At 38.6% G+C, this 23,391-nt stretch overlaps 1 protein-coding gene across 2 annotated transcripts in view; it reads right to left on the bottom strand.

Moving 5' to 3' along the window:
• Positions 1-23,391, bottom strand: part of sni (SDR family oxidoreductase sniffer) — a 213,286-nt gene that overhangs the window by 32,050 nt on the left and 157,845 nt on the right. Inside the window, exon 4 of one of the 2 annotated variants that reach the window (XM_090412861.1) lies at positions 1,100-1,249. The exons of the other annotated variant lie outside the window; for it this stretch is intronic. Within the exon in view, the coding sequence (XP_090268987.1) occupies positions 1,100-1,249 (150 nt within the window). The remainder of the gene's footprint in view (positions 1-1,099; positions 1,250-23,391) is intronic. 2 annotated transcript variants of the gene reach the window in all.

The following is a 23,391-nucleotide window of genomic DNA, read 5'->3' as shown; positions in this document are numbered from 1 at the left end:
AGTAGTCCATGTGTGGCCTAATCAGGGCCTCATACAATGGAACAAATCCTCCACATCATTTTCAGAATTTGTTGTGTTGTCCTCACAGTTTTGGCAATGTGCCCTCTAAATTTTAGATCCTTATCCACCATCACCCCAAGATCTATTATTTCCTCCAACTCCAACAATATATCCCTACCAAGAATAAATTCTACATCCCATCTTCGTTTCCCAAATTTTAAAACCTTACATTTTGCAACACTGAACTGGTATCCCCATTCCTGTGCCCATTCACTCAATTTGTTCGGGTCTTCTTGTAAGGCCACATCTGCTCTACTCCTCGTAGTTCGTCTCAACTTTGCATCATCTGCAAACAACTGAATATTTCCATCCAAATCTTCCCCAATATCATTAACATACAGGCTAAACAGCAATAGCACTAAAACAGACCCTTGAGGCATACCAGTAGTGATTTTCCTCTTCTGGGAAATTCATAATGTCTCCCTGAAACTTATGACTTCCAAATCCTTAGCCTCATCAATTTCTTTCATACAGTCAATGCACAGCATCTATATGAGCAGTGTATTTTGCCATACTTAACATTTTGCTACTTTGCTATATTATGGTAAATCATCCTTTGCTCACAATAAAAGTCTATTTAAATGCTCTTGCAGGATTTCTGTAATATCTTTATTTAGTATTACCCTCTCTATAAGCACAACCAGCAACTGAATTACCTCCCCCCCCTCTCAAATCATCCTCAATATCAATACTGGGCAAATTAAAAGCACCAATTCAAATTCCTGTGGCATATTGCTGGTTTTAGCTGCCCTTTTTTTTAATAATAATTTTTTAAACAAGTGAATCAATGATTGCCATTCTCAAAAAAATAAAAAATAAAATAAATAAATATAAATTATGTTTTTAAATGAAAGTATATGGAATTATGAATTTCTTAAAATAGCCACTAGCAAAAGGGGACAATTTTTACAATTCTGGCAATGCTATACCAGTAATGCTTAAGATCACAGACTAACTAAGCATGTTCAGCCAGATGACTAATTGGTAGGCCATTTAATTCGCTATATGTATATTCAAAATGTGAACAGGAACTGTTTACCTTGCTCATCCTATATGAATAATTTTCACCACTTGTATTTTCTTCTATGGAACCAAGCTGAGAAGAAATGGTTACCACTGCAGCTCTAGAAACTCCGATAGGACAATTTTTATTCTGTTCAGCAGCTTCTATCAAGAGTGGTAAAAATTCCTACAAGAGTATATTATCTTTTCTCAGTATCTTGAAAATGATTTGTTATCTGACATTTATATGATCTGACAATTTAAAAATGTCGTTACTGTAAATTATTTATTAAATTTCTTTGTGCAAGATATTATATCCTAATATGTAATACTATGATACTAATTACTACAATTCATTTATTACTTTCAGAGGACTAGTCTGGCAGTTGAAGGGGATCACTTCCATTTTAGATCCCAAAGCAAACTCCTGTCCCCAACTGAGGTTCCTTGAATCTTGATGCCTGGATCATCAAGGGCAGTGGTGCACCAGAGGGGGGGGGTGGCAAGGGGCCCTGTCCCCCAAAGAAAAAGGAAATAAAAACTCGAACATTTTCCAAAAATCTTTTCCTAATTAAAATTATTTTTTTTTTATTTATATTGTGTCGTGTCTTCTATTTCTATACTATTTATGAATTAGCGATCAATTGCAGATGCTCAGACATAGGTCGTATGCAATGCGTAGTGTGTATTCTCAAATTGTCTACTCAACCCCCCCCCCCCAAGATTAAATCCCGAGTGCACTACTGATCAAGGCAATGTACTTACTACCTTGCTATTGTGTTGTCAGCATTTTTGATTTATTTATTATTATTATTATTATTTTTCACTGAGAATGCCACCTTTAACTTTCTTTGTGTTATTTACGGAACTTTCATATGTTGCCACTGGTCCGTTCAAAAACGTTTCGCATTCATTACTTGTAAACATTCATATTGCATTAACTGTTGCAGTGTGAATGTTTTCAGGGAGGACAGATAGAATAGGATGGGAATGAGGCTTACTTTCTTGGTAGCATGATGGCCATCAACAAAGGTAGAAGTCAAGTAGAAAGGCAAATTCATGGCATTCAGTGCATTTGATGCTATCCAGTGTGTAATAAAGATCATCGGGACAAAATATATAATTGGCTGCTGCTATATGTGATGGAAGGGGGAGCACTAGGAGTTTGAGACTGCTGAATCTGATGATAGCACCATAGGATTTGTCCATGGCCAATGAAGCCATATGTTGCAATGCACTAATACAGATACCAGATGCTCTCTGTATGGGTGACATGTCTAAGAGTCTATCCACTTCCACAGTAGGTTTCTGTTTCTCTTTAGTCCTGAACACTAACATGAGAGTAAACTCAAATAAATATACTGTCACTGTAGTTAAAAAAAAAAATGAACCTCGCTCAAAAATTTCATCCAAAAAGTTTCAAAAAACAAAAATCATTATAGAAAAAATCTCTTCCACACTCATTTCACCACCTGTGATATAAACAGCAACTGAAAGTACGTGCACCATCACCTATGGACATCCAAACCCCATTTCCTGTTCATAACTTATTTTAACAGTATTATAACACCACACCAACTAAATGATAAAAAAAGATGTTCAATAACTGGCTTATATTTCGCTGGATTTCAAAGCAGCACCTTAAGAGCACATTACATGTTTCATTTAACACATGACAATGAGTAAGTAAAACAATTCAAATTGTAACGGACAAAAGATCTAAAGTCCTATTTTTGCACCCTCCAATATTGTAAAAAAAAGAAGTATTACAGTTATGAAGGAGTTGATCTTAAGATAGTAGTCGTCTCCCAAATGTCCTGGAGTGTATGAAGTTTCATGTGACTGTCCACCAACTATGGACAAACAGGAAGATCTGTTAACATCAACCTTGAAGAATATTAAAAATATATTTGCTTATTATGGCAGGTCTGGACTAGCAGACAATGCTTTGAACACCCCTTCACACATAGGGTCAGATGGAAGAAAATGAATGTGCTTTATAGAGGCATTACAAGTCAGAAAGATTATTTTTAGTCAGCCATGGCTATAAAGCATTCTCTTAATGTGAACAAATATGGTTGCATTAATTTGCCAAAAATTTGGGAGACCATTATCTTAAGATCAACTCCTATATAGCTGTAATGCTTTTTTTAAAAAATATTAGAGGATGATAAAATAGGACTTCAGATCTTTTGTCCATTACAATTTCAATTGTTTCACTTACTCACTGTTACATGTTAACTGAAACATGTGTACTATGTTCTGAAGATTCTTCTTCTTCTTCTGCAGCTTGTCCCACTTAAGTAGGGTCACTTTTTGTAGTGAGTCTCCTCCACAACCTCCTGTCTTGGGCTGTAGCCACATCCAAGTTCTTCTTTGAGGGAGGATGAGATGCCTCCTCCACCATCTCCCTCCATCTTTTCTTTGGCAGCCCATGCTTCCTACTCCCCTGCACACCCATCTGCATGACCTTTCTTCCCACATACTCTTCCTCCCTCCTCATCACATGACCAAACCATCTCAACCTTGCTTCCTGTATCTTTGCTCCTAAGTTCGTAACTTTCACCATTCCCCTTACATAGTCATTTCTTGGACAATCCTTTCTGGTCACACCGCACATCCACCTAAGCATTCTCATCTCCGCTACCTCCATCGTGCTGATGTTATTTTTCCTCAGGGCCACAATTTCCATAGCATACGTCATATCTGGTCTCACTACTATCCTGTAGATTTTGCCTTTTAGATCGAACGACACCCTCTTATCGCATAGCACTCCAGTTCCTTCTCAGCCTCACCATCCTCTTTCATTGTTGAACCTAAGTATCTAAAGTCACTGACCTTCCTGATGACATTTCCTTCCAGCTCCAGATCTGTCTCCTGGCTGCCATCCACTTTGCAACACACATACTCTGTCTTACTTCTGCTCAGTCTCATAACTCTCTCTTCCAGTACTTTCCAGTTTAGCTGCCACTTCTTCTCTTAATTCTGCACACAGCACGATGTCATCTGCATACAACATAGTCCAAGGTGCATTTTCTCTCACCTCCTCCATCACTATCTCCATCACAATATTAAACAGGAATGAATTTAATGCTAACCCTTGATGCAAGCCAACTGTCACTGGAAAACTTTCTGTCTCTCCCAGGCAGGTCCGAACTCTTGTCTTCACATTTCTGCACATCTCCTGCACCAGCCTGACATATTTCTCCAGTACCTTCTTCTCCCTCAGACACCTCCAGACTTCTTGCCTTGGTACTCTATCAATAAATTTCCAGATTTTTCCAGATCAATAAATACCAGATGTAGCTCCTGTTGCTTCTCTTGAAACTTTTCCATCATCTGTTGTAACCCAAAGATAGCATCTGTCGTCGATCGACCAGGCATGAAGCCAAATTGCTCCTTTGCAATCTCCACCTCCTTCCTCAGTCTTCCATCAAGAACCCTCTCTAGGATTTTCATTGTGTGAGACATCAACTTTATTCTTCTTATAATTCTTACAGTCTTGTATATCCCCTTTACTCTTGTAGATGGGGACAAGGGTACTTTCCCTCCATTCCTCGGGTACATTTTCCTGTTGACAACTTTTATTAACAGGTCCCACAGCAGGTCAATTCCCTCATCCCTCAGTGCCTTCCATGCCTCCACTGGAATTCTGTCAGGACCCACCGATTTTCCATTCCTCATCCTCTTCATGGCCTCCATCAATTCCACCTCTACTGATGTTCTGTATCATCCCCTCAGAAGGCTGCCCATCTTCTCTGTGAGTCCTTGCATTTTCCTCATTCAGAAGTCCCTCAAAGTATATTTTCCATCTGTTTCTTATGTCCACATCCCTTCATAATACTCTTCCTTCAGCGTCTTTGATCTGCCTCACATGTAAGATGTCCTTTCGTGCCTTATTTCTACATTTTGCCAATTGATAAATCTTTCTCTGTCCTTCCTTTGTTTCTAATTGATCATAAAGGTCTTGATATGCCATGGCTTTTGCCTGTGCAACAACTCTCTTGGCTTCTTGCTTTTTCTCTCTGTCCTCTTCCACTTCTGCTTTGCCTTCCTCTTAGCCGTCACTGCTTCTTGTACATTATTATTCCACCACCAACCCTCCTTCTGCTCTCTAATCTTTCCGGATGTTTCACCAAGCACCTCAATTGCACAGTTTATAACTGCTTTTGAATTATGTCTCCACCAATCTTGTACACTTTCTAGTCCATCCGAAATCCTCTCTAACACCGTCTCCCTAAAACAGTTCCTCACAATCTCTTCTTTTAAGCAAAACCACTTAATTGTCTTCCTCCCATGGCTTCCAAAGGTTATCTTCGACCTTATTTTAAAGTCTGTGCAGAGCAGCTCGTGTTGCTGCGCCACTTGATCTGTTGGGATTATATTACAATTTGTTACTGCCTTAAGATGTTTTCTTCTATTCAAAATGTAGTCAATCTGTGAACTGTTGTTGCCACTTCTAAATGTTATCAAATGCTCTTCCCTCTTACAGAAAAAGGAGTTCACAATTGCCAGATCAAACATTACTGCGGTCCAAAATCCTCTCTCCTTCCTGGTTCATCATTCCCCCTCCGTGGCCACCATGCACCCTTCACAGTCCCTATTCTGTCTCCTTATGTGTCCGTTCAAGTCTCCTCCGACAATCACCATCTCATTTTCTTCCAGTTCCCTCATTTCTTCATCTAGCACATTCCAGAATTCATCTTTCTCTTCTGCTGTACAGTCAACTTGTGGGGCATATACACATAAGACGACCAGTTGCTCTTCTTCAAGACCCAGTTTCATTCACATGATCCTGTCATTCCTCTTACCCACCTCCAGTACTTCGCCCTTTATTCTGCCACACCACAATTCCGACAACATTTCTTCCCTTTTTATTCACTCCAGAGTAGAACAATTTATACCCGTCTCCTAGTTCCTTTGCCTTTTCCCCCTTCCACCTTGTCTCCTGCATGCATAAAATGTCCAACTTCCTCTTCCTCATCCTGCCACCTCTCTTCCCCTTCCAGTCATGCTTCCAACATTCAATGTTCCTGCTTGCAACATTCTCTCCACTTGCTGGGCTTGCTTCTTTAACACCGCACCCGCCCTCATCCACTTCTCGCAGCTGTAGGGCAATGTGACTGCGTGTTACTTAAAGTATGCCCTAGCCCTTATATCACTTTCTTTTTGACTCATTTGATCATACCTAGAGCTGGCAATGAAGTTTTATGACCGGATACCCTTCCGGACATCAACTATGTTCTGAAGATGCTGGTTTGAAATCCATTGTAGTTGGTTTGGTGTTCTAATACTGTTAAAATAAGTTATAAACAATGTTCAACACCTAAGCTTGTCTATTAGATAAACCCATTTCCTGTTTTTGACCTAATCACTATCCAAACTACATTATTATTATTAGTAGTAGTAGTACAGCAATCTACCATTTATCTCACCTTCAAAACAATATCCCTTCAATTAGTTGATTCTTGCATATCAACTGACTTCTGGTACAGCAGCACGTAACTGTACTTCAATTATCAGAATGACAAATTGCCTTTCCGGTGCAGTCAGATAAATATCAGATTACTGTACTATTTTTTCTTGACCTCCATGGAGTCACAAAAATCAGTATAGGAGGTCAACAGTAGTCATCACAAAGTCTATCATATTACTCCTTAAAATTATCCACAGTCTGTACATTCACCACCTTTGCAAAACAATGCATTCCATGATCCTTCTTCATTAAAAAAAAACTGACTCCCCCCCCTTTTACTCACTGCTTTCTTTTGCAATAACTTCTAGGGATTGTCCTTTGTCCTTGTTCCTTCTCCTTGTTCTACCATATGAAAAATCTCCCCAGTGTTAATCCAATAACCCTTCAACAACTTAAATGTCGCAATCATACCTCTCCTTTGTCTTCTATCCATCAAACTCTGCAATCTGCATGCCCTCAGTCTATCCTCATAACCAATACTGTAGATGATGGAAGATGATCCATCTCAGTACCTTCTCCAAGGTTACTTCATCCTCTTCAAATATTTATGACCAAATCTGAGCACAGTAATCCAGATGTGGTCTGATCAAAGCTTTATATAATGGAACCACAATCTTTTTATTCTTTGTGGTCAGCAGTACAGTAACAAGGGTATGAAGCGCCTGTGGGAAGTGTCTAACTTGTGCCCCCCCCCCCAATCCAAAAATGGCAAAAATTTTGAAAAATTTAAATGTAACTAAATTTTACTAAATGCAATATGTTAAATACTTACTATTAACCCCATCAAAATGAGTTGCAGTGTGTTGCAGAATTTTTGTGTCTAAAGCGGCATATGGCCGAAATTTAAAAATACAATATAAAATAGCAGACTTTTATATCTATTTATTTTTATTTTTTATATTTTTTATGTTTTGCGCCAGTGGCCGGCACCTCTCTTTCGCCACACCCTCGTTACGGCACTGGTGGTCAGTATTCTCCTCAATATTACAGAAAACATATTGCAAAGGTGTGAAAGACATCTTTCACACCTTTGCAATATGTTTTCTGAACTTCAAATTTCTATCTCCAATCACCTCAAGATCAGGTTAGTGGATTGGATTGGTAACTGGCTTTCTGATAGATATCAGAGAGCTGCATATGAGAAAGCAGTATCAGGAAGTAGGAAGGTTGCAATTGAAGTTCCACAGGGTTCAGCACTTGGACCATATTAGTAATAGTGCTGATCCCTTGTTTACTTCACTCCTCATTTCTAACAGTATAACTGCACCAAGTGAGCATGAAGCATCCCATCAGTGGAATCCAAATTCAAAACTTTCAGCTGCATTAAACTTATATCCCCATTCATTTTCCCACATTTACAGATTATTCAAGTCCTCTTGAAAAGCCAAAACATCAGCACTATTACTAATATGGTCCAGCTGAACCCTGTGGAACTTCAATTGCAACCTTCCTACTTCCTGATACTGCTCTCCCATATGCGGCTCTCTGATATCTATCAGAAAGCCAGTTACCAATCCGATCCACTAACCTGATATCCAACTTGTCATGTGGCACCTTGTTAAATGAATTTGCAAAATAAAACAACAACAACAACAATGTATGCCTTATCCTCATTCACTGCTTTTGTTACTCTAATAAAAGGTAACCATATTACTAAAACAAGATCACTCCTTAACGAATCATGCTGACCTGCATAAATAATATTGTCCTCATCTACCCATTTCTGTATATGAGTTCTTACCAATTTCTCCAAAATCTTAACAACTACCGAAGAAATACAAACTGGCCTATAGTTTGATACCTCCATTCGACCACCTCCCCTTATGCAATTGCACAATTTTAACTAACTTGTCCTGTTGCAAGACTTTCATTAAACAGACAGGTTAATGGCATAGACAGTTCCATAGCACATTCCTGCAAAGCACTTGGCAATCCATCTTGTCTTCTTACCTCTCTGATTTAGCATAGTCAAGTATTTCAAATGATGTATTTGAAATACATCCTCTTCAATCACTTCTAGCAATGACCTAAGGCAAATTGTTCATCTATCAATTGGAATACACAACAATCCTCTCCACTCACCCACTGAATCTTTTCATAAGAAGTACTCCTTCCAGGTGTACCATTTAGGTGACCTCTTCTCTTAGTAATTCAGATTATGATCTCATCCAAGTTTCATCTGTAGTGGAATGCCATCCCTTTCAACCATTTATAACTGTGCATCCTTTGGCACCAACATTAACAAGTGGGAAGAGTTTTGTTCTCCAGATCCAGAAACTTGTAATAATTGTGTTACAGAAATTACCATGTTGGAAAGAGGGTCTTCATTTTCACTTTCTTCAAAATTTCCACTTAATATGCAAGCCATAGTTTTTCTAAGAAGTATGACAAAAGTTCCAGCTTCATTTACAACCTACAATGGAGCCCATTCCAGCTTAATCTGCTAAGTTAGAAAAGGGGAGTCCATTTGAATTATGAACATTGAAGATAAATATTATTTCTGAAAAATTTTCTATGTTACTCCTCTAAACAAATATTAATTTTTATGGCTATTTTGCCTATTTTTCTTTAGATGTATCCTTTTTATGATGTCATTGTTTTTACTCAATTTTTAGGGCATTACTGATGTTTTAAAGACAGATACATGAAGAATATAAGGAAGGAACAATTTTGGACATACCTTTGCAGGATGTTCTTGATTGTCTTCTTATTGAGTGGCATCTGGCATATGGTGATAAACATTTATATCACTGCTGAAGTATGACTGAAAGGAAGTGGGGGGAGGAATGTGGAGATAGAGAGAGATGTGGGAGAATTGTAAATAAGACAAATGTATGTGAATTTAAAACCCAGGTTTCAAGAGCGGGCTGTGAATTCTTTGCAAAGAAGGTAAAAGATCCTTCTCCTTTCCCCAAAAATTTCTATCTTTCATCTTCTTCCCAAAGAATTCACAGCTCACCCTTGAAACCTGGGTTTTAAATTCATATACCTTTGTCTTACATGCAATTCTCCCACATTTCTCTCTCTCACATTTCAACATTTCAATTCTTCACATTTCAACCTCCCCCCCCCCCTTCTTTCAGTCATACTTCAGCAGTAATATAAATGTTTATCACCATATGACAGATGCCGCTCGATAAGAAGACAACCAGAAACATCCTGCAACGGTAAGTCCAAAATTATTCCTTCCTTATATTTTTCATGTATCTGTCTTTAAAACATCAGTAATGCCCTAAAAATTGAGTAAAAAGCCAATGACATCATAAAAGGGATACTCCTAAAGAAAAAATAAGAAAAATAGCCATAAAAATGAATAATGAGCATTGAAGTTTACAAGAAAGATGATCTCACTGTTTGGGTAATTAAACTTTATGAAATCAACCTTCAGAGATAAATAATCAGTGGTAAAGGTAGCAGATGAAAGCAACAAAGTGAGATAAAAAATTCTTGGGCCAAAGCATATCATGCAGAGGTGATGTGAAAGAGTAACCTCTGAAAGGGGATGTCATTTCCGACAAATGTACACATTCCATTCTACTTATGAAAAGAATCATGAAGAATGTAGTTTTAGGAAAGTTGAAATTAACTGTAAGTGTAGAAGATACCAGTTATTTCTTTTAAGAAAAATGTCGCTTCACTCCTCATTACTTTTTATAATATTCAGATCTTCCTGTCAAGATCAGATTTCTGTTGAGGTGACTTACACCTCTAGGCTTCTCCTGGCACAAACATATCACATCTTCCAAACATATGAAGTCTAACCTTAGAATACTGTTCTTAGATTTGGACTGGCACACCAAAAACCTCCCTAAGAATGCTTGCTGTGTGCAGGAGGGGACAAAGACTTAATAAATTACCTTCTAAGATGCTCTGTTTTCCCCATTATATGCTTTCTATAGGTATTTTCAGTGGAGCAATGACACTTTTGTGGGCATTGATAAACCAAAGTGGCTACTAATATTCCCCACTTCTTCAAATAGCATGGGAACATGGGCAGCTGCTAGTCAACATTTCCACACAGTTTCAACTTATGAAACCAGCTTCTCATCCTTTTTTTTATCTACTTTGTTCTTTGAAATCTGCCATTTCCCAAAAGACTATGACTTCTAGCTGTTCAAGAAAATACATTAAAAGATTTCTTCTTTCACTAATCACCTGTCCATACACATGGCACTATTATCTTATAGGTGTTGCAGCCTCTCATGTGTGTGGGGGTTGATATTTATATAAAATAAAAGGAGAGGTAATATGATTGAGACTTAAACTGTTGAGGGGTAGTTACAGGGTTGACACTGGAGAGTTCTTTTGCTTGGTGGAACGGGGGAAAGGAGTGAGGACACGAGGACATCTGATCTGATTTCCCCTTTCAGTCATTTCCAACCGTAGGTAACTTTGTAGGTATTGCCCACAAAGTATTCCAGGTGAGATTTTTACAGGGTAGTTCACCATTGCTTTCCCCAACTCCCTAATTTTATTCACTTGGTACCGGCATATGGCTGGGACGTATTCATGATTGTAATCCATGTGTGTTCACGGGGCAGGTTTGCCTGTTCTGGGGGACGAAAAACCTGAGTTTCCAGGTGAAAAACCCCCCTAACCTCTGTATGAGACCAGCTAACTCACCTTTAGTCGAAAGAGATCAGATAAAGGTTCCTCACGTCACTGACAGGAATCGAACCCAGGTCTTTCCGACCAAAGGGCTTCGTCTATACCAGCGCTTCCCAAACTGTGGGCCACGGCCCCCTTGGGGGCCGTTAGTTTTGTTGAGGGGACCGTGAAATAAAGAAAAATTTAAAATGTTTTAAGAACTAAGCGTGCCATGTCAGATGTGTATGTAAGATGCTAAAAATGTAATATTTGCATTTGATTTTTGCAATATTTGCTTTGCAATATTTTGTGTATGTTTTGTATTGAATATAAATACAACAAATATATGTCTGTAATGCAAATTTATTTTTCGATGGGGGCCGTGAAATATTTTAATTTTTCCAAGGGGGGCCTTTACATACAAAAGTTTGGGAAGCACTGGTCTATACTGACTGAGCTACAGAGGCTCTAAGAGGACATCCCTGGAAGTTATGAAAGGAAGCTATGAACAAGAGGGTGAGGAGTGGTTTCTTTGCATGGAGGGTGGCTGAACCATGGAATGCATTGCCTAATATAGTGGTGATAGCACAAACAGTCAATGAGTTCAAGGAGTAGTATGATAGACTTTGTGTTTTCTAGGAAGGACCTCCCATGATGAGTCTTTTGATTCCATGGAGGTCCGAATAATAATAACAATTACCAAGAATAACCTGCACAAAGAAACAGATAATAAAATGCTTCTATTTTTTTCAGGTTGTAAGCAAAAACAAATTCTTTCTCATCGCAACTGAACATAGCCACATACAGCTGATAAGATGGCAAGAATGCCAGGCTGTTATTGTACTTTACTAAATGATGAAGAAACAAGTACTTTAAATCTTCTGAATTGAAATATCAAATTAATTAGTACAGCATCAATAGAATTTTTGTAAATCCACCTTCATTCTTGCTACCGGAAGTCAAAAAAATAGTTGCTTCAATCATGTTTTACTGTTGATGCTTTTTTTTTAATGTAATTCCTACTCACGAAAAGTTGTAAGCCTATAGTACATTAGTACCGTGGGTGGGCTAAGTTTTTTTTAATTAGTTTTTATAATTTCTTTGTATTTTTATTTTTAGTCTAGAAATCCTGCTCTAGAGACCAAACATACATGTTTGGTCTCTAGAGTGGGATTACATGTTTATAAGGAGAAATGGAGGAATGGTTGCCAGTTCTCTGCATCACTCATGAAAATATCTATAAAAATGACAATGGAGAAGGAGAAACAGAGTATCTATGAGAAAGTGACCACAGGTAATTCGTGTGTGGGGGGAGAGGGGGGGGGATAAGCTTGCAACAAATTGCCTTCTTCTGGATAGCATTAAGCATTCTTAGGAAGATTTTTGGTGCATCATCCCAAATGTGAGAATGACACTCGATAGTTCAAAGGATTTGGAATTTATAAAGTGTTAAGAAATAGACAGGTGAGTAGTAGTGTTTCAAATGAAAGAAGGCACCAAGTTTATTGGAAGAGATGAGGAGTCTACAAATGTCATGTGTAAGATTTTTCTCCTTAAAATAAGTTAGTTTTGAGAGATTTGAAGATCATAGGTTATCCTCATCCCAGAAGAGAATGGTTATGAGATTAGTGTTAAATTAAGACATTGGTCATTAAAGATATTTCAAATCATTTGAGCACTACAAAGTTTGTTGAATGAAGAAGAAGAAAAAGAGAGAAGGTAGAGGAGGGGGTGGTACTAGAGATCCAGCTTTTAAAATCAAACTGTGAGCAATCATTTTCAAGTTAAGGAAGACTAAAAATTCAGCATCACAGCTTTGTTTACATCAACAGTAGTGTCACCAGATGGACAATACAATGTTAACAGGTGTTTAATCACCATACCAGCCATGACATTTACCCATCAATAAATGCATCGATGCATAGAGTATCCATTGAAATTAAAATAACATGGATAAGAAACAAATTATTCGATGTATTTGATTCATATGGCTATTTGTGGTTAGCAAATCATGTGTTTGGATGTGTTTATGCATGTGAATGCAAACATCCAATTTTGTATAAATCAAAGCAAAAATTATTTTACATGTACAAAGTGTCACCTTCATTTCTGATATCCATCAATGTTTATCTATTTACATACCCCCCCCCCACACACACAGGCAGAGCTGTATAATCTTAATGGACATAAAAAGCAATGTCAAATGATACAAAAGTTTTAAGCATTCGTAGTGTAAATTGTAATAAAGCTTTGAAAAGTGAAAGAGTTTAGAGTAAACAGAACTGTTACAATTATTAATAATTAGCAATTTGAAGCATATTTAAAAATTTATTAAACTTGCACAATATATAATTAAGCACACACAAAAAAAAGGTAATTAGTATAATTGAAGAAATAGTAGATCCACACTAATTCAGCCATTAGCTTAATATGAAATGGATGCAAATAGTAGTGGGTGATATCCAAAACATTAGCAAGCAAATCATGGAGAAATAATTTGAATGGGATGGACAGGGAGTTGAAGTTCAGAATGTATATTCAAAAAAGTCCAGCAAAATAACTCAAAGGATTACTTGGATGTTGAAGAACACATTGAAAAGTAGAGATGGGGATGTTATTATCCCTCCTTATAAGCCTGTGATACAGCCTCATCTTAACTACTATGCACAGATTTGGTCACCTGGGTTTCTTGGGGGATGAGATAGTGGAGAGGACCCAGAGAGGAGTAACTAGGGAGCATTCCATAGACCTCTAACCAGCTTAGAGGTCTATGGAATGCTCCCTATTAGGATAGATTGAAGATGTGTGAGTTACAAAGCTTATTATTATCATCAGATCTGAGTCAAAAGACATCGCAGAAGGTCCATCCACAGTTTCTGCACTTGTCACACTCTCAGGCAATGCATGTCATTCACCAACCACTTTCTAAGATCCTCACTTCCTTGCTTACACTTTCCTTATACAGCTTCCATGGATGGCCAATTGTTTTTATCCTTGTCTCCCTTTACTCTATGAAAAATTTTCTAGATGTAAATGTGGTAATAACTCTCACCAACTTATGTTTCTTCAATATATCCCCTTTCTTTCTTCTATTCACCAGGCTCTCTACAAATTGCATGTCATCAATTGTTCATATCTCATATTCCAAAGACTTGACACTAACTTCGTGTGAACTGAGTCAGTGTTAGGTCTTTGAATAATAATAACAATAATAATAAATGATGCTTTGAAGGAGCATAAGTTATGAAAAATGTTAATTACTTTTGAAATTTCATCAGTCTTTCTTCATAGATCAAGATTTGACATGAAGCAATGCCTGTGATTTTGAATATTATTATTATTATTATTTTATTATTATTAAACAAGACCTCATGGAGTCAAAGACTCATCTAGGAGGTCCTTTTATCTCACACACATCTCATCATACCGGGTCTCAAACTCCTTGCAGACACCACACTCTCAGGCAAGGCATTCCAATCATTCTCAACTCTGCACGGAAAAAACCTGCCTCTCACTCCCCTACTCACACCCTCTTTATACAGTTTCCAGAGATGACCTCTGGTTCTCCCCTGATCTCCCACTATTCTCTGTAGAACTTCTCCACCATTGATCCTATAACAACCCCTTACCAACTTGTAGGTCTCTATCATATCTCCCCTCTTCCTTTTCTCCACTAGACTCTGCAAATTACATCTTCTCAATCTTTCCTCATACTCAACATTCCAGAGGTCAGAAACTACCTTAGTCAGTCGCCTTTGGACCCTTTCCAACATCTCTTCATCCTTCTGAAAACCAGGTGACCAAATCGGGCACAATAGTCCATGTGTGGCCTAATCAAAGCCTTATACAATGGAACAAGAATCTCCCTACTTCTACACGTCATTGTCCTCCTCATCATTCCCAGAAGTCTTTGTGTTGTCTTCACAATTTTGGCGATGTGTCCCCTAAATTTTAGATCCTTATCCACTATCACTCCCAGATCTCTTATTTCCTCTACTTCCAACAATATATTCTCACCAAGCATAAATTCTGCATCCCATCTTTGTTTTCCAAATTTTAAAACCTTACATTTTGCAACATTGAACTCACATCTCCATTTGCTTGCCCAATCACTCAATTTATTCAAGTCTTCTTGCAAGGCCACAACATCTTCACTACTCTTTATGGTTCATCCCAACTTTGCATCATCTGCAAACAACTGAATATCTCCATCCAAATCTTCGCCAATATCATTAATATACAAGTTAAATAGTAATGGCCCTAAAACAGATCCCCGAGTCACTCCACTAGTGACTTTCCTTTTCCTGGATATTGCACCCCCATACACAACTTGTTGATACCTATCAGATAGCCAGTCTCCAATCCAATGCACTAATCTAATATCCAACCCCATCTGCTCTAGTTTGACTGTCAACTTATCATGAGGTACTCTATCAAAAGCTTTTGCGAAATCCAAGTATATTACTGTGTATCCTTCTCCTCTGTCCAAGGAAGCAGTCACTTTATTGTAATAAGTGAGTAGATTACTAAAACACGACCTCCCTTTAGCAAATCCATGCTGTCCATCAAAGATTATACCATTGTTGTCAACCCAACTCTGGATCCTAGTTCTCACAAGTTTCTCCAACAACTTAACCACAACACCTGACACACAGATAGGCCTATAGTTTGATGCTTGAGTTCGATCACCTCCTTTATGAAGTGGCACAATCTTGCCCTCCTTCCACTCTTTAGGGACTTGACCAAGTGCAAGACTTGTATTAAAAAATATGTCAAGGCAGGTGTCAACTCTCTGGCACATTCCTTCAGAATACGCGGTGATATATTATCAAGTCCCACAGCCTTATTTACATCTAGTTTACTCAACTCACCAAACACCTCTTGCTCACTTACAGTCAGTCTCTCCTCCCCATCATCAACTGCTCTTAATCTCTCCATGAAGTCACAATCACAAGATTGAAAGATCTTTATGAACTGCTCATTAAGTATCTCCACCACCTCCCTTTATACCATTTCCTCCAATCAATGTCATCCTTCCATAATCATTCTTTCTTTTGCTGGCTACATATCGAAAGAACTCCCTAGGATTCTTTTTAGCTTCATTAGCTAACTGCTGTTCATACCTCTCTTTAGCTACTCTCACCAACCAAGTCACCCTCCTTGCCTGGTCTTTGTAGACCTCATGAAATTGGTTACTTCCACTTCTTTTATGCTGCCTCCACAATGCCCTTTTTCTCTGTATTGCATGCTTAATCTCTTTATTCATCCATCTCACACCTACCTTATTTAACCTTCTCACCCATGGTATACATTTAGACATTGCATCCACTAAATATTTTTTGAAAATCCCCCAAGCTGCACTGATCTCTTTTCCAGCTAACTCCTCATTCCATGCTACACCTGCAAGCTGTCTCCTGAGCTCTTCATACCCCCCTTGTAGTTCCACATATACCCTTTTTTCCCCTTGTAGTTCCACATATACCCTTTTTTCACTGGGGTCCTTGCACTGCTGGCAACCACCCAAGTAATCACCTCATGGTAACTTTTACCAATTGGTGGATGATTTGATACCTCATTGATAATTACATCCTCCGATGAGATGACCAAATCCAAGACCCTTAATCCTCTTGTGCCCTCTGTTACATACTGTCTGAGGTAGTTATCCCTCAAAAACTCATTTTCTTTACTTCCAGTTGCTATCTCTTCATTCCAGTCTAGATTGCCATAATTAAAATCACCCATAATGATCACCCTTTTCTTATTTGCTTGGCTTATTTGACTATACATTTCACTATCACCACCATCCACATTACCAGGTCTATAACAACATCCCACCAAGTATTTGATTCTATTCACCTCTGTCTCACACCATACTGCCTCAGAACCACTGGCCCCATTTCCCTATTGCATCTCTACCTTGTATGGACATAACTCTTTCTCTATCATCAATAGCACTCCCCCTCCCTTTTTACCCCTTCTATCCTCACGAAACACATCATACCTTTCCATCTCTATTCCTGTCAGGATGTCATCCTCATCTAACCATGTCTCACTTATTCCGACAATCTCTGGGTGCACAGACGCAATTAGTGCAACCATTTCATCCGCCTTGTTTCTTATACTTCTAGCATTGGTATACAAACACAACAACTCATTTCTGGATCTACAGCTAGTTCCACTGATACCACTCACTCGATGTGATCTCTCCATGCTGGAATAGCAAAAGTAAAAAGAACCCCAGTGAAATGAGAACACTGAAAGGAATTGAATTGGAATGAGAGCCAAGTTGTCTCATGCACTAGTGAACAGTAAAGATATTTAAGGGTATTTACATTCCTGAAACATTTAGTATTTTCATAGAAAATATTAAGGATTTAGAAGTATTTCTCCAAAAAGCCATGTTCATGTGCTGATGAAATGAATGGGAATGAAATTCTTAATTAGAGAACTACATCCATACATTAAATAGTGTGCATTTATAAATATGATTTTGAGTACATCCTTTGAAGATGTACCCACAGAACAATTTATTTTGTATGATAGCAGTACGATGGGATGACTATGATGTGGAAAAGTTTATGATCATTTTCAAAGAGAAGGTAATTAACATCACAACATTATGTATCTATTCTAGATACGTGTTTGTTTGTTTTTTCCCTTGCTATCAAAGAGTCCTAACTCTTTGATAGCATGGGGAAAGCAAGGATTTTTTAGGCTAACCATATGATTCTTTATCGTCTTTTAGTTCAAGACTATATACCACGGGTGGCCAAGTTTAATAATAATAATAATAATAACTATATATATATATATATGTTATAATAAATTTAGTTTAATCCCTAATCCAAGCGTGTGCAAACTAAGTTTGTGCCTGAAAGTATCTTCAGGACTGGGGTAAAGTGGTACAACACAGGGCAACTCCTTGCAAAGGTGGAGCAAGCTACCAACACTCCTATCTCAGTATCTCCCATAATGCAAAACACATCTTGCGAATATGTATAATGTTATGCATTAAGGGAAGGGCCATTACCCAGACTAGTTTCGACCTTTATTGAGGTCTCTTCAGTGGGAGCCAGGCCCAAGTGAAGATACCAGACAACAACAACAACATTTCTGGCTAGATGGGTGAAGCAAAATTGCTTTTCATATTCCCCTTTGTCTTGTAATGGAAGAACTTTGAATGGAGTGTTTGTGAGCTATATGCTCGCCCATTGAGGGCAGTGAAGTTAGTTGCGTTCAGCTGAACTTAAAATAAATTTTAGTCTTTTAAATTTGTAGATTTCTTCTTCATTATATTCTGAGGCTTCCTTGATTAACGGGTTTGGATGGTTACTTGTCTTGGTAAAGAACTTCTCAGCTAGATTTATGAGAAAGGAAGAGATATAAGGGATATTAACTTCTCTATGGATCTGGGTGTTTCTTATGAACCAGGGGCATCCAGAATCATCCTCAGGCACTTATTCTGTAATCTCTGAAGTTTTAGAATGTTAGAATTTGCGGTGTGGCGCCAAGCTGGGGATGCGTAAGTGATAACCGGTCTAATTACCATCTTGTAAATTGTTAATTTTGTTTGCATGTCCAGTTTACTTTGTCTGTTGATCATAGGGTAGAGCTGTGCTAAGACGTTGGATGTCTTTGAGGAAATGTAACTAATATGTTTGCTGAATAGGAGTTTACTAACAAGAATCACTCCAAGATATTTAACTTCAATCTGCCATGGAATCTTTACTCCCAATAAATAAATATCCTCCATGGTATGGATTTTCTTTCTAGTAAACAGTATGGCTGAGCTTTTCTGGGGGTTAACTTGGATCCTCCAGTCTGCCATCCACTTTTCTAAAGCGTGTATGCTATTTTGTAGTCTTTTAGTTGCCAGTTTTGGGCTCAGTGATCGTGACATCAGTGCAGTATCATCTGCATATAATGCAGTGAATGTTGTTCTTGGGTTCAGAGGGATGTCTGCTACATAGATTGAAAACAGTAGAGGTGCCAGAAGAGATCCTTGAGGTACGCCTGCCGAGATCCTGCGTCTGGTCGACCTGCATGTATCTGTCTTTCAGATAAGAATGTATTACCTTTATTAGTCTGATTGGGAAATTAAATTTTATCAGTTTGTAGAGAAGACCTTGATGCCATACTTTATCAAACGCCTTCTCTGCGTCGATGAAGATGGCAGCTGTATTGAGTTTCCAGTTGAAACCTTTAGTAATGATTTCTACCAGCCGGTGCACTTGTTTTGCTGTACTATGGGCCCTACGGAATTTTGCCTAATGACTGTTCATTCGGCAAAATTCCTAGCTTATCTGTTTCTGCTTGGAATCTTGAGAGGATCACTTTCTCTGTTACCTTTCCGAGGCTGGATAATAGGCTTATGGGTCTGTAGCTTTCAGGAAGGTGAGCATTTTTTCCTGGCTTTTTCAGTGGTATGATTGTGGCTGTTTTCCATGTAGAAGGGAAATGCTGGAATCTAAAGATAGCATTTGTAATGTTGACGAGATGGACTATGGCCTTTCTTGGAAGTAGTTTTACTATTCTGTTAGTTATGCCATTCGGTCCTGGAGCTTTTCTATTGTTTAGATGGGAGATGATATTTATCATTTCTGTTGGATATGTTCTGAGTGATATGTTCTGAGTTGACAATGTTCTATCTTAAGGTTGACCTAACATGACGATGAATCTTGTACATAAGGTTGATATTTAAATTAGTATACGATAGGTTGCACTGAGATTCTAGGTTATCTACTAGTGCTTCGGCTTTCTCTTCATCTTTGTGAACTGTCCCTTTCTTGGTTTGGATAGGGGGTATGAGTTGCTTTTTGGTGTGGATTGCTCTTAAGAATTTCCATACAGAATGATCTTCAGTATTGATGTTAGCCAATTTGGTTTCCCAAATTGGCTAACAAAATTGTGTTTTTGAAGAGCTTCTCGGACCTGCCTGTTTAGATTGTTCAATACTTTTTTATCTTGTGGGGCTCTGGTATTGTGGTATCTCTTCCTGGCTCTATTTTTTGCTCTGATTAGGTCCATGATTTCTTCAGGGATACGGTTAGTTGGGTTGAAGACAGTTGATTGTCTGACTGATTCAATTGCTTTCTGAATTTGTATGGTTAAGTTATTTATTGCTGTGTCAATCTCTTCCTTTTTACTGATATTGGGTACCGGACCAATATGATCGGGAAGAACCTTGGCTAACTTGTCCCATGGTATGAATGTGTGCAGAGGAGAGAATTGATCTGATGAACCTAGATTGAGCACTATGGGACTGTGGTCAGAAGATAATTCGTTGACTGATTCCAATTTGAATTGGTATCTTAAATTTTTAAAAATGACAATGTCCAGCACATCCGAGCCACCCAAAGGGCTGAAATGGGTGGGCTCAGTAGGGCTGACGACTACAACAGAGTTGAGCATTGCATAGTTGAAAAGTGTGTGTGTGGCTTTTGGTGTTAGTAGATGAGCTGTACCAAGATGTGTGTTTTGAGTTGAAGTCTCCTGCTATTATTATGGAGTCATTTGGACCAAGTACAGAGTCCAGATCTGTTGTCAGCAGAGGAATGCTTGGAGGGTTATATGCAGCATAGATCTTGAGACTCCCAGCATTGAAGGTATGTACCTCCACACCAGTCACCTCCAGGTTTACTGTTTTGGGCTTGTCTATTGTGTTATGATTCAAATAACTCTTTATATATATGGCTGTGCCTCCACCTCTTGTGCCAATTCTGTCGTTTCTGTACATAGCGTATCCACAGATTTTTGGGTTATTAGCTGGTCTTAGGTGTGTTTCACCAATCAAGATGATATCAGCACTGAGACGAGTTGAAAGTTCTTGTAGTTCCAAAATCTTGTTCATCAATTCATTTGCATTCCATGCTATTATCTTAGGAGCTTTTGGTTTGAATTTATTATTCATGACAGATGGCTGTTATAATGTTTTGAGTGTTTTGCAGGAATCTCTTTCTGGAAGATGTTGAGGGGCATGTCTTGCTGAATTCTTGCAGCATAGTGGCAAGTGAGGCTGTTAAAACGGATGTTATGTTGGAGCTTTCTAGCTCGAGAGATGTAGGAGGCTTAGTTCTTGCAGCCTCAGCATATGTTTTGGTCATGGTTGTTCCTTCTTGTGAGGAAGAAGGCAAGGTGTTTCAGACTGGAAGACGATTTGTTTGGTTGCTTAAAACGTTGTTACGTGGCGGAACAAGATTGACTTTTGTTGGTCCTCGGTTTTTTGAATTGGAAAGGCATCCTTTGTAGTTGGCGGGGTGAGGTCCTCTGCAGTTTGCACAGCATGCTGGAGTTGTGCGAGGTTTGGTGCAAAAGATGGTCTGGTGTCCCTCGCTGCACTTCAAGCACCTGTAGGCTGCCTTACATAATTTTTGGGCATGTCCAAATCTTTGGCATCTATGACACTGACCTGCAGATGCTCTTTTCCTTAGAGGCTCAGTTGTAATTTTGAGACCGCATACTACAGTCAGTTCATAGATCTGCTTTTGTGTGTTGTTTATTTCCACCAGCACCAAAGGCATTGGCCTTTCATCTGCTCACTTTAACTGGGGACAGGCCCTGTCTGGAGAGATCAGTGGACACATCTTCAGGAGTGATACCTTCAGCTATCCCACGTAGAACAACTTTCAGGTTCTTTTCACTAGGTAAAGTGAAGGTGTGGTATGGGACGCTAGCTTTGTCCAGAAATCTGGTCATCTGTCTGTAATCCGAGACTGTAGAGGGTTGTATTTTAATTCCCTCATCTGTGTTTTTAGCCCATGAGAATGAGATGTTTTGCTCTCTTAGGGCTGATGAGGTAGGGATCCATTTTTCTTTATCCCTTAATATGACTGGTGGTATCTTTTCTTTAGGACCATTGAGTGCTTCCATCCCTGATGTCTTGGGTTCTTCCACATTGGTGGAGATTTTCCTCTTCTTTTTCACCAATTGGAACTCTGTATCAGTTTCCAAGGTATGATGACTGCTGTCTTGGGATGTAGCATCTTCCATACTCGGGAAGTGTGCTAAATCTGATTGCGTCTGAGTTATGGTCTCTTCACTCATGTCAACCATATTATCCTCTGTGACTGCTGTGGGGGAGAATGTGTCAAAGAGCTTGACTTTTCCTGGCCAATTATCACTCAGCAGCTTTCCCAGTCTGAGGAATTCAAAGTAAACTTCCTCGAATTTGGCCTCATTTAGAGGTTTTGCCATGATAATATTCGGAAATAAGTCACGGATGGAGAAAGAGTAGAGATTACTCAAGTGTTCCGAGCAGGTAAAGATAATCCTGTGGACTTTTGAGGGTCCACTAGCAAATCCCGAAGAGACACTAAGGTGTCTACCAGTAATAAGATGTGGCGATATAAAATACAACAATAGTGATACTAGCGGCAGTAGGCCTAGCATATCGCCCTTGTAAATTCAATAGACTTACCTGGATAAACCAGTATAGAAAATAAAGTGCCTGTTTATGGCAGCAAGTAATTAAATTATATTATTAATGAATAAGCATAAATCTCTAAAAACTTATCAGTCAAATTCACAATTCACCATCAAAAATACACGACACGAAACACTAACATGCGAGCCGCCATCTTACTTCCACCGAGAAGCCAGTGACATTAGATCTGAAGATACCAGGCATAACGCATAACGGTACTGACTTGTTGGGTAAAGCATTAATGCTTTTCATATTCCCCTCCATCTGAAAAGGAAAATTCTTTGGGTGGAGAATTATTGAGCTTTAAGCTCGCCCTGAAAGGGCAGTGAGGTTAACTCTGTTCAGCTGAGCATAGAATTGACTTGGGTCTCTTGTATTTGCAGAAATCTGCTTCATTATATAGCAATAAATACAAAATGTTATATTCAGGCAATGACAATCAAGGAAAAGAAGGAGTAGCCATAGTATTCAACACAAAATACGAGGCTAATCTTCTTGAATGGCAGTCAGTCTCAAGTAGAGTAATGTGGGCAAACATGAGAATGGGGAACTGGACAATGAGACTTATTTGTGCCTATGATCCCACAGAAGGTTCTACTAAGGTAGAAGTGGAGGAATTTTTTGAGGCTTTAGAAAAAGCAACTGACACAATGAAAAAGGAAAAGTTGGTCCTTGTTGGGGATCTAAATAGTAGAGTAGGAAATGATTGTGAGACATACAAAAATATTTTGGGAAAATTTGGAGAAAAGAGCAAAGCTAATAATAATGGCAAATATCTGTTGGATTTCTGCTCAGGACATGGACTGGTTATTACTAACACCATGTTCCAACATAAAAATGTGCA

The sequence above is a fragment of the Typopeltis vanoorti genome, chromosome 23 (assembly GCF_054136105.1).
Source record: "Typopeltis vanoorti isolate ZY-2024b chromosome 23, IOZ_Tvanoo_1.0, whole genome shotgun sequence".
Taxonomy (NCBI): Eukaryota; Metazoa; Arthropoda; class Arachnida; order Uropygi; family Thelyphonidae; genus Typopeltis; species Typopeltis vanoorti.
Note: the sequence above shows the minus strand (reverse complement) of the source record. Positions and strands in the feature narration are given on the sequence as shown.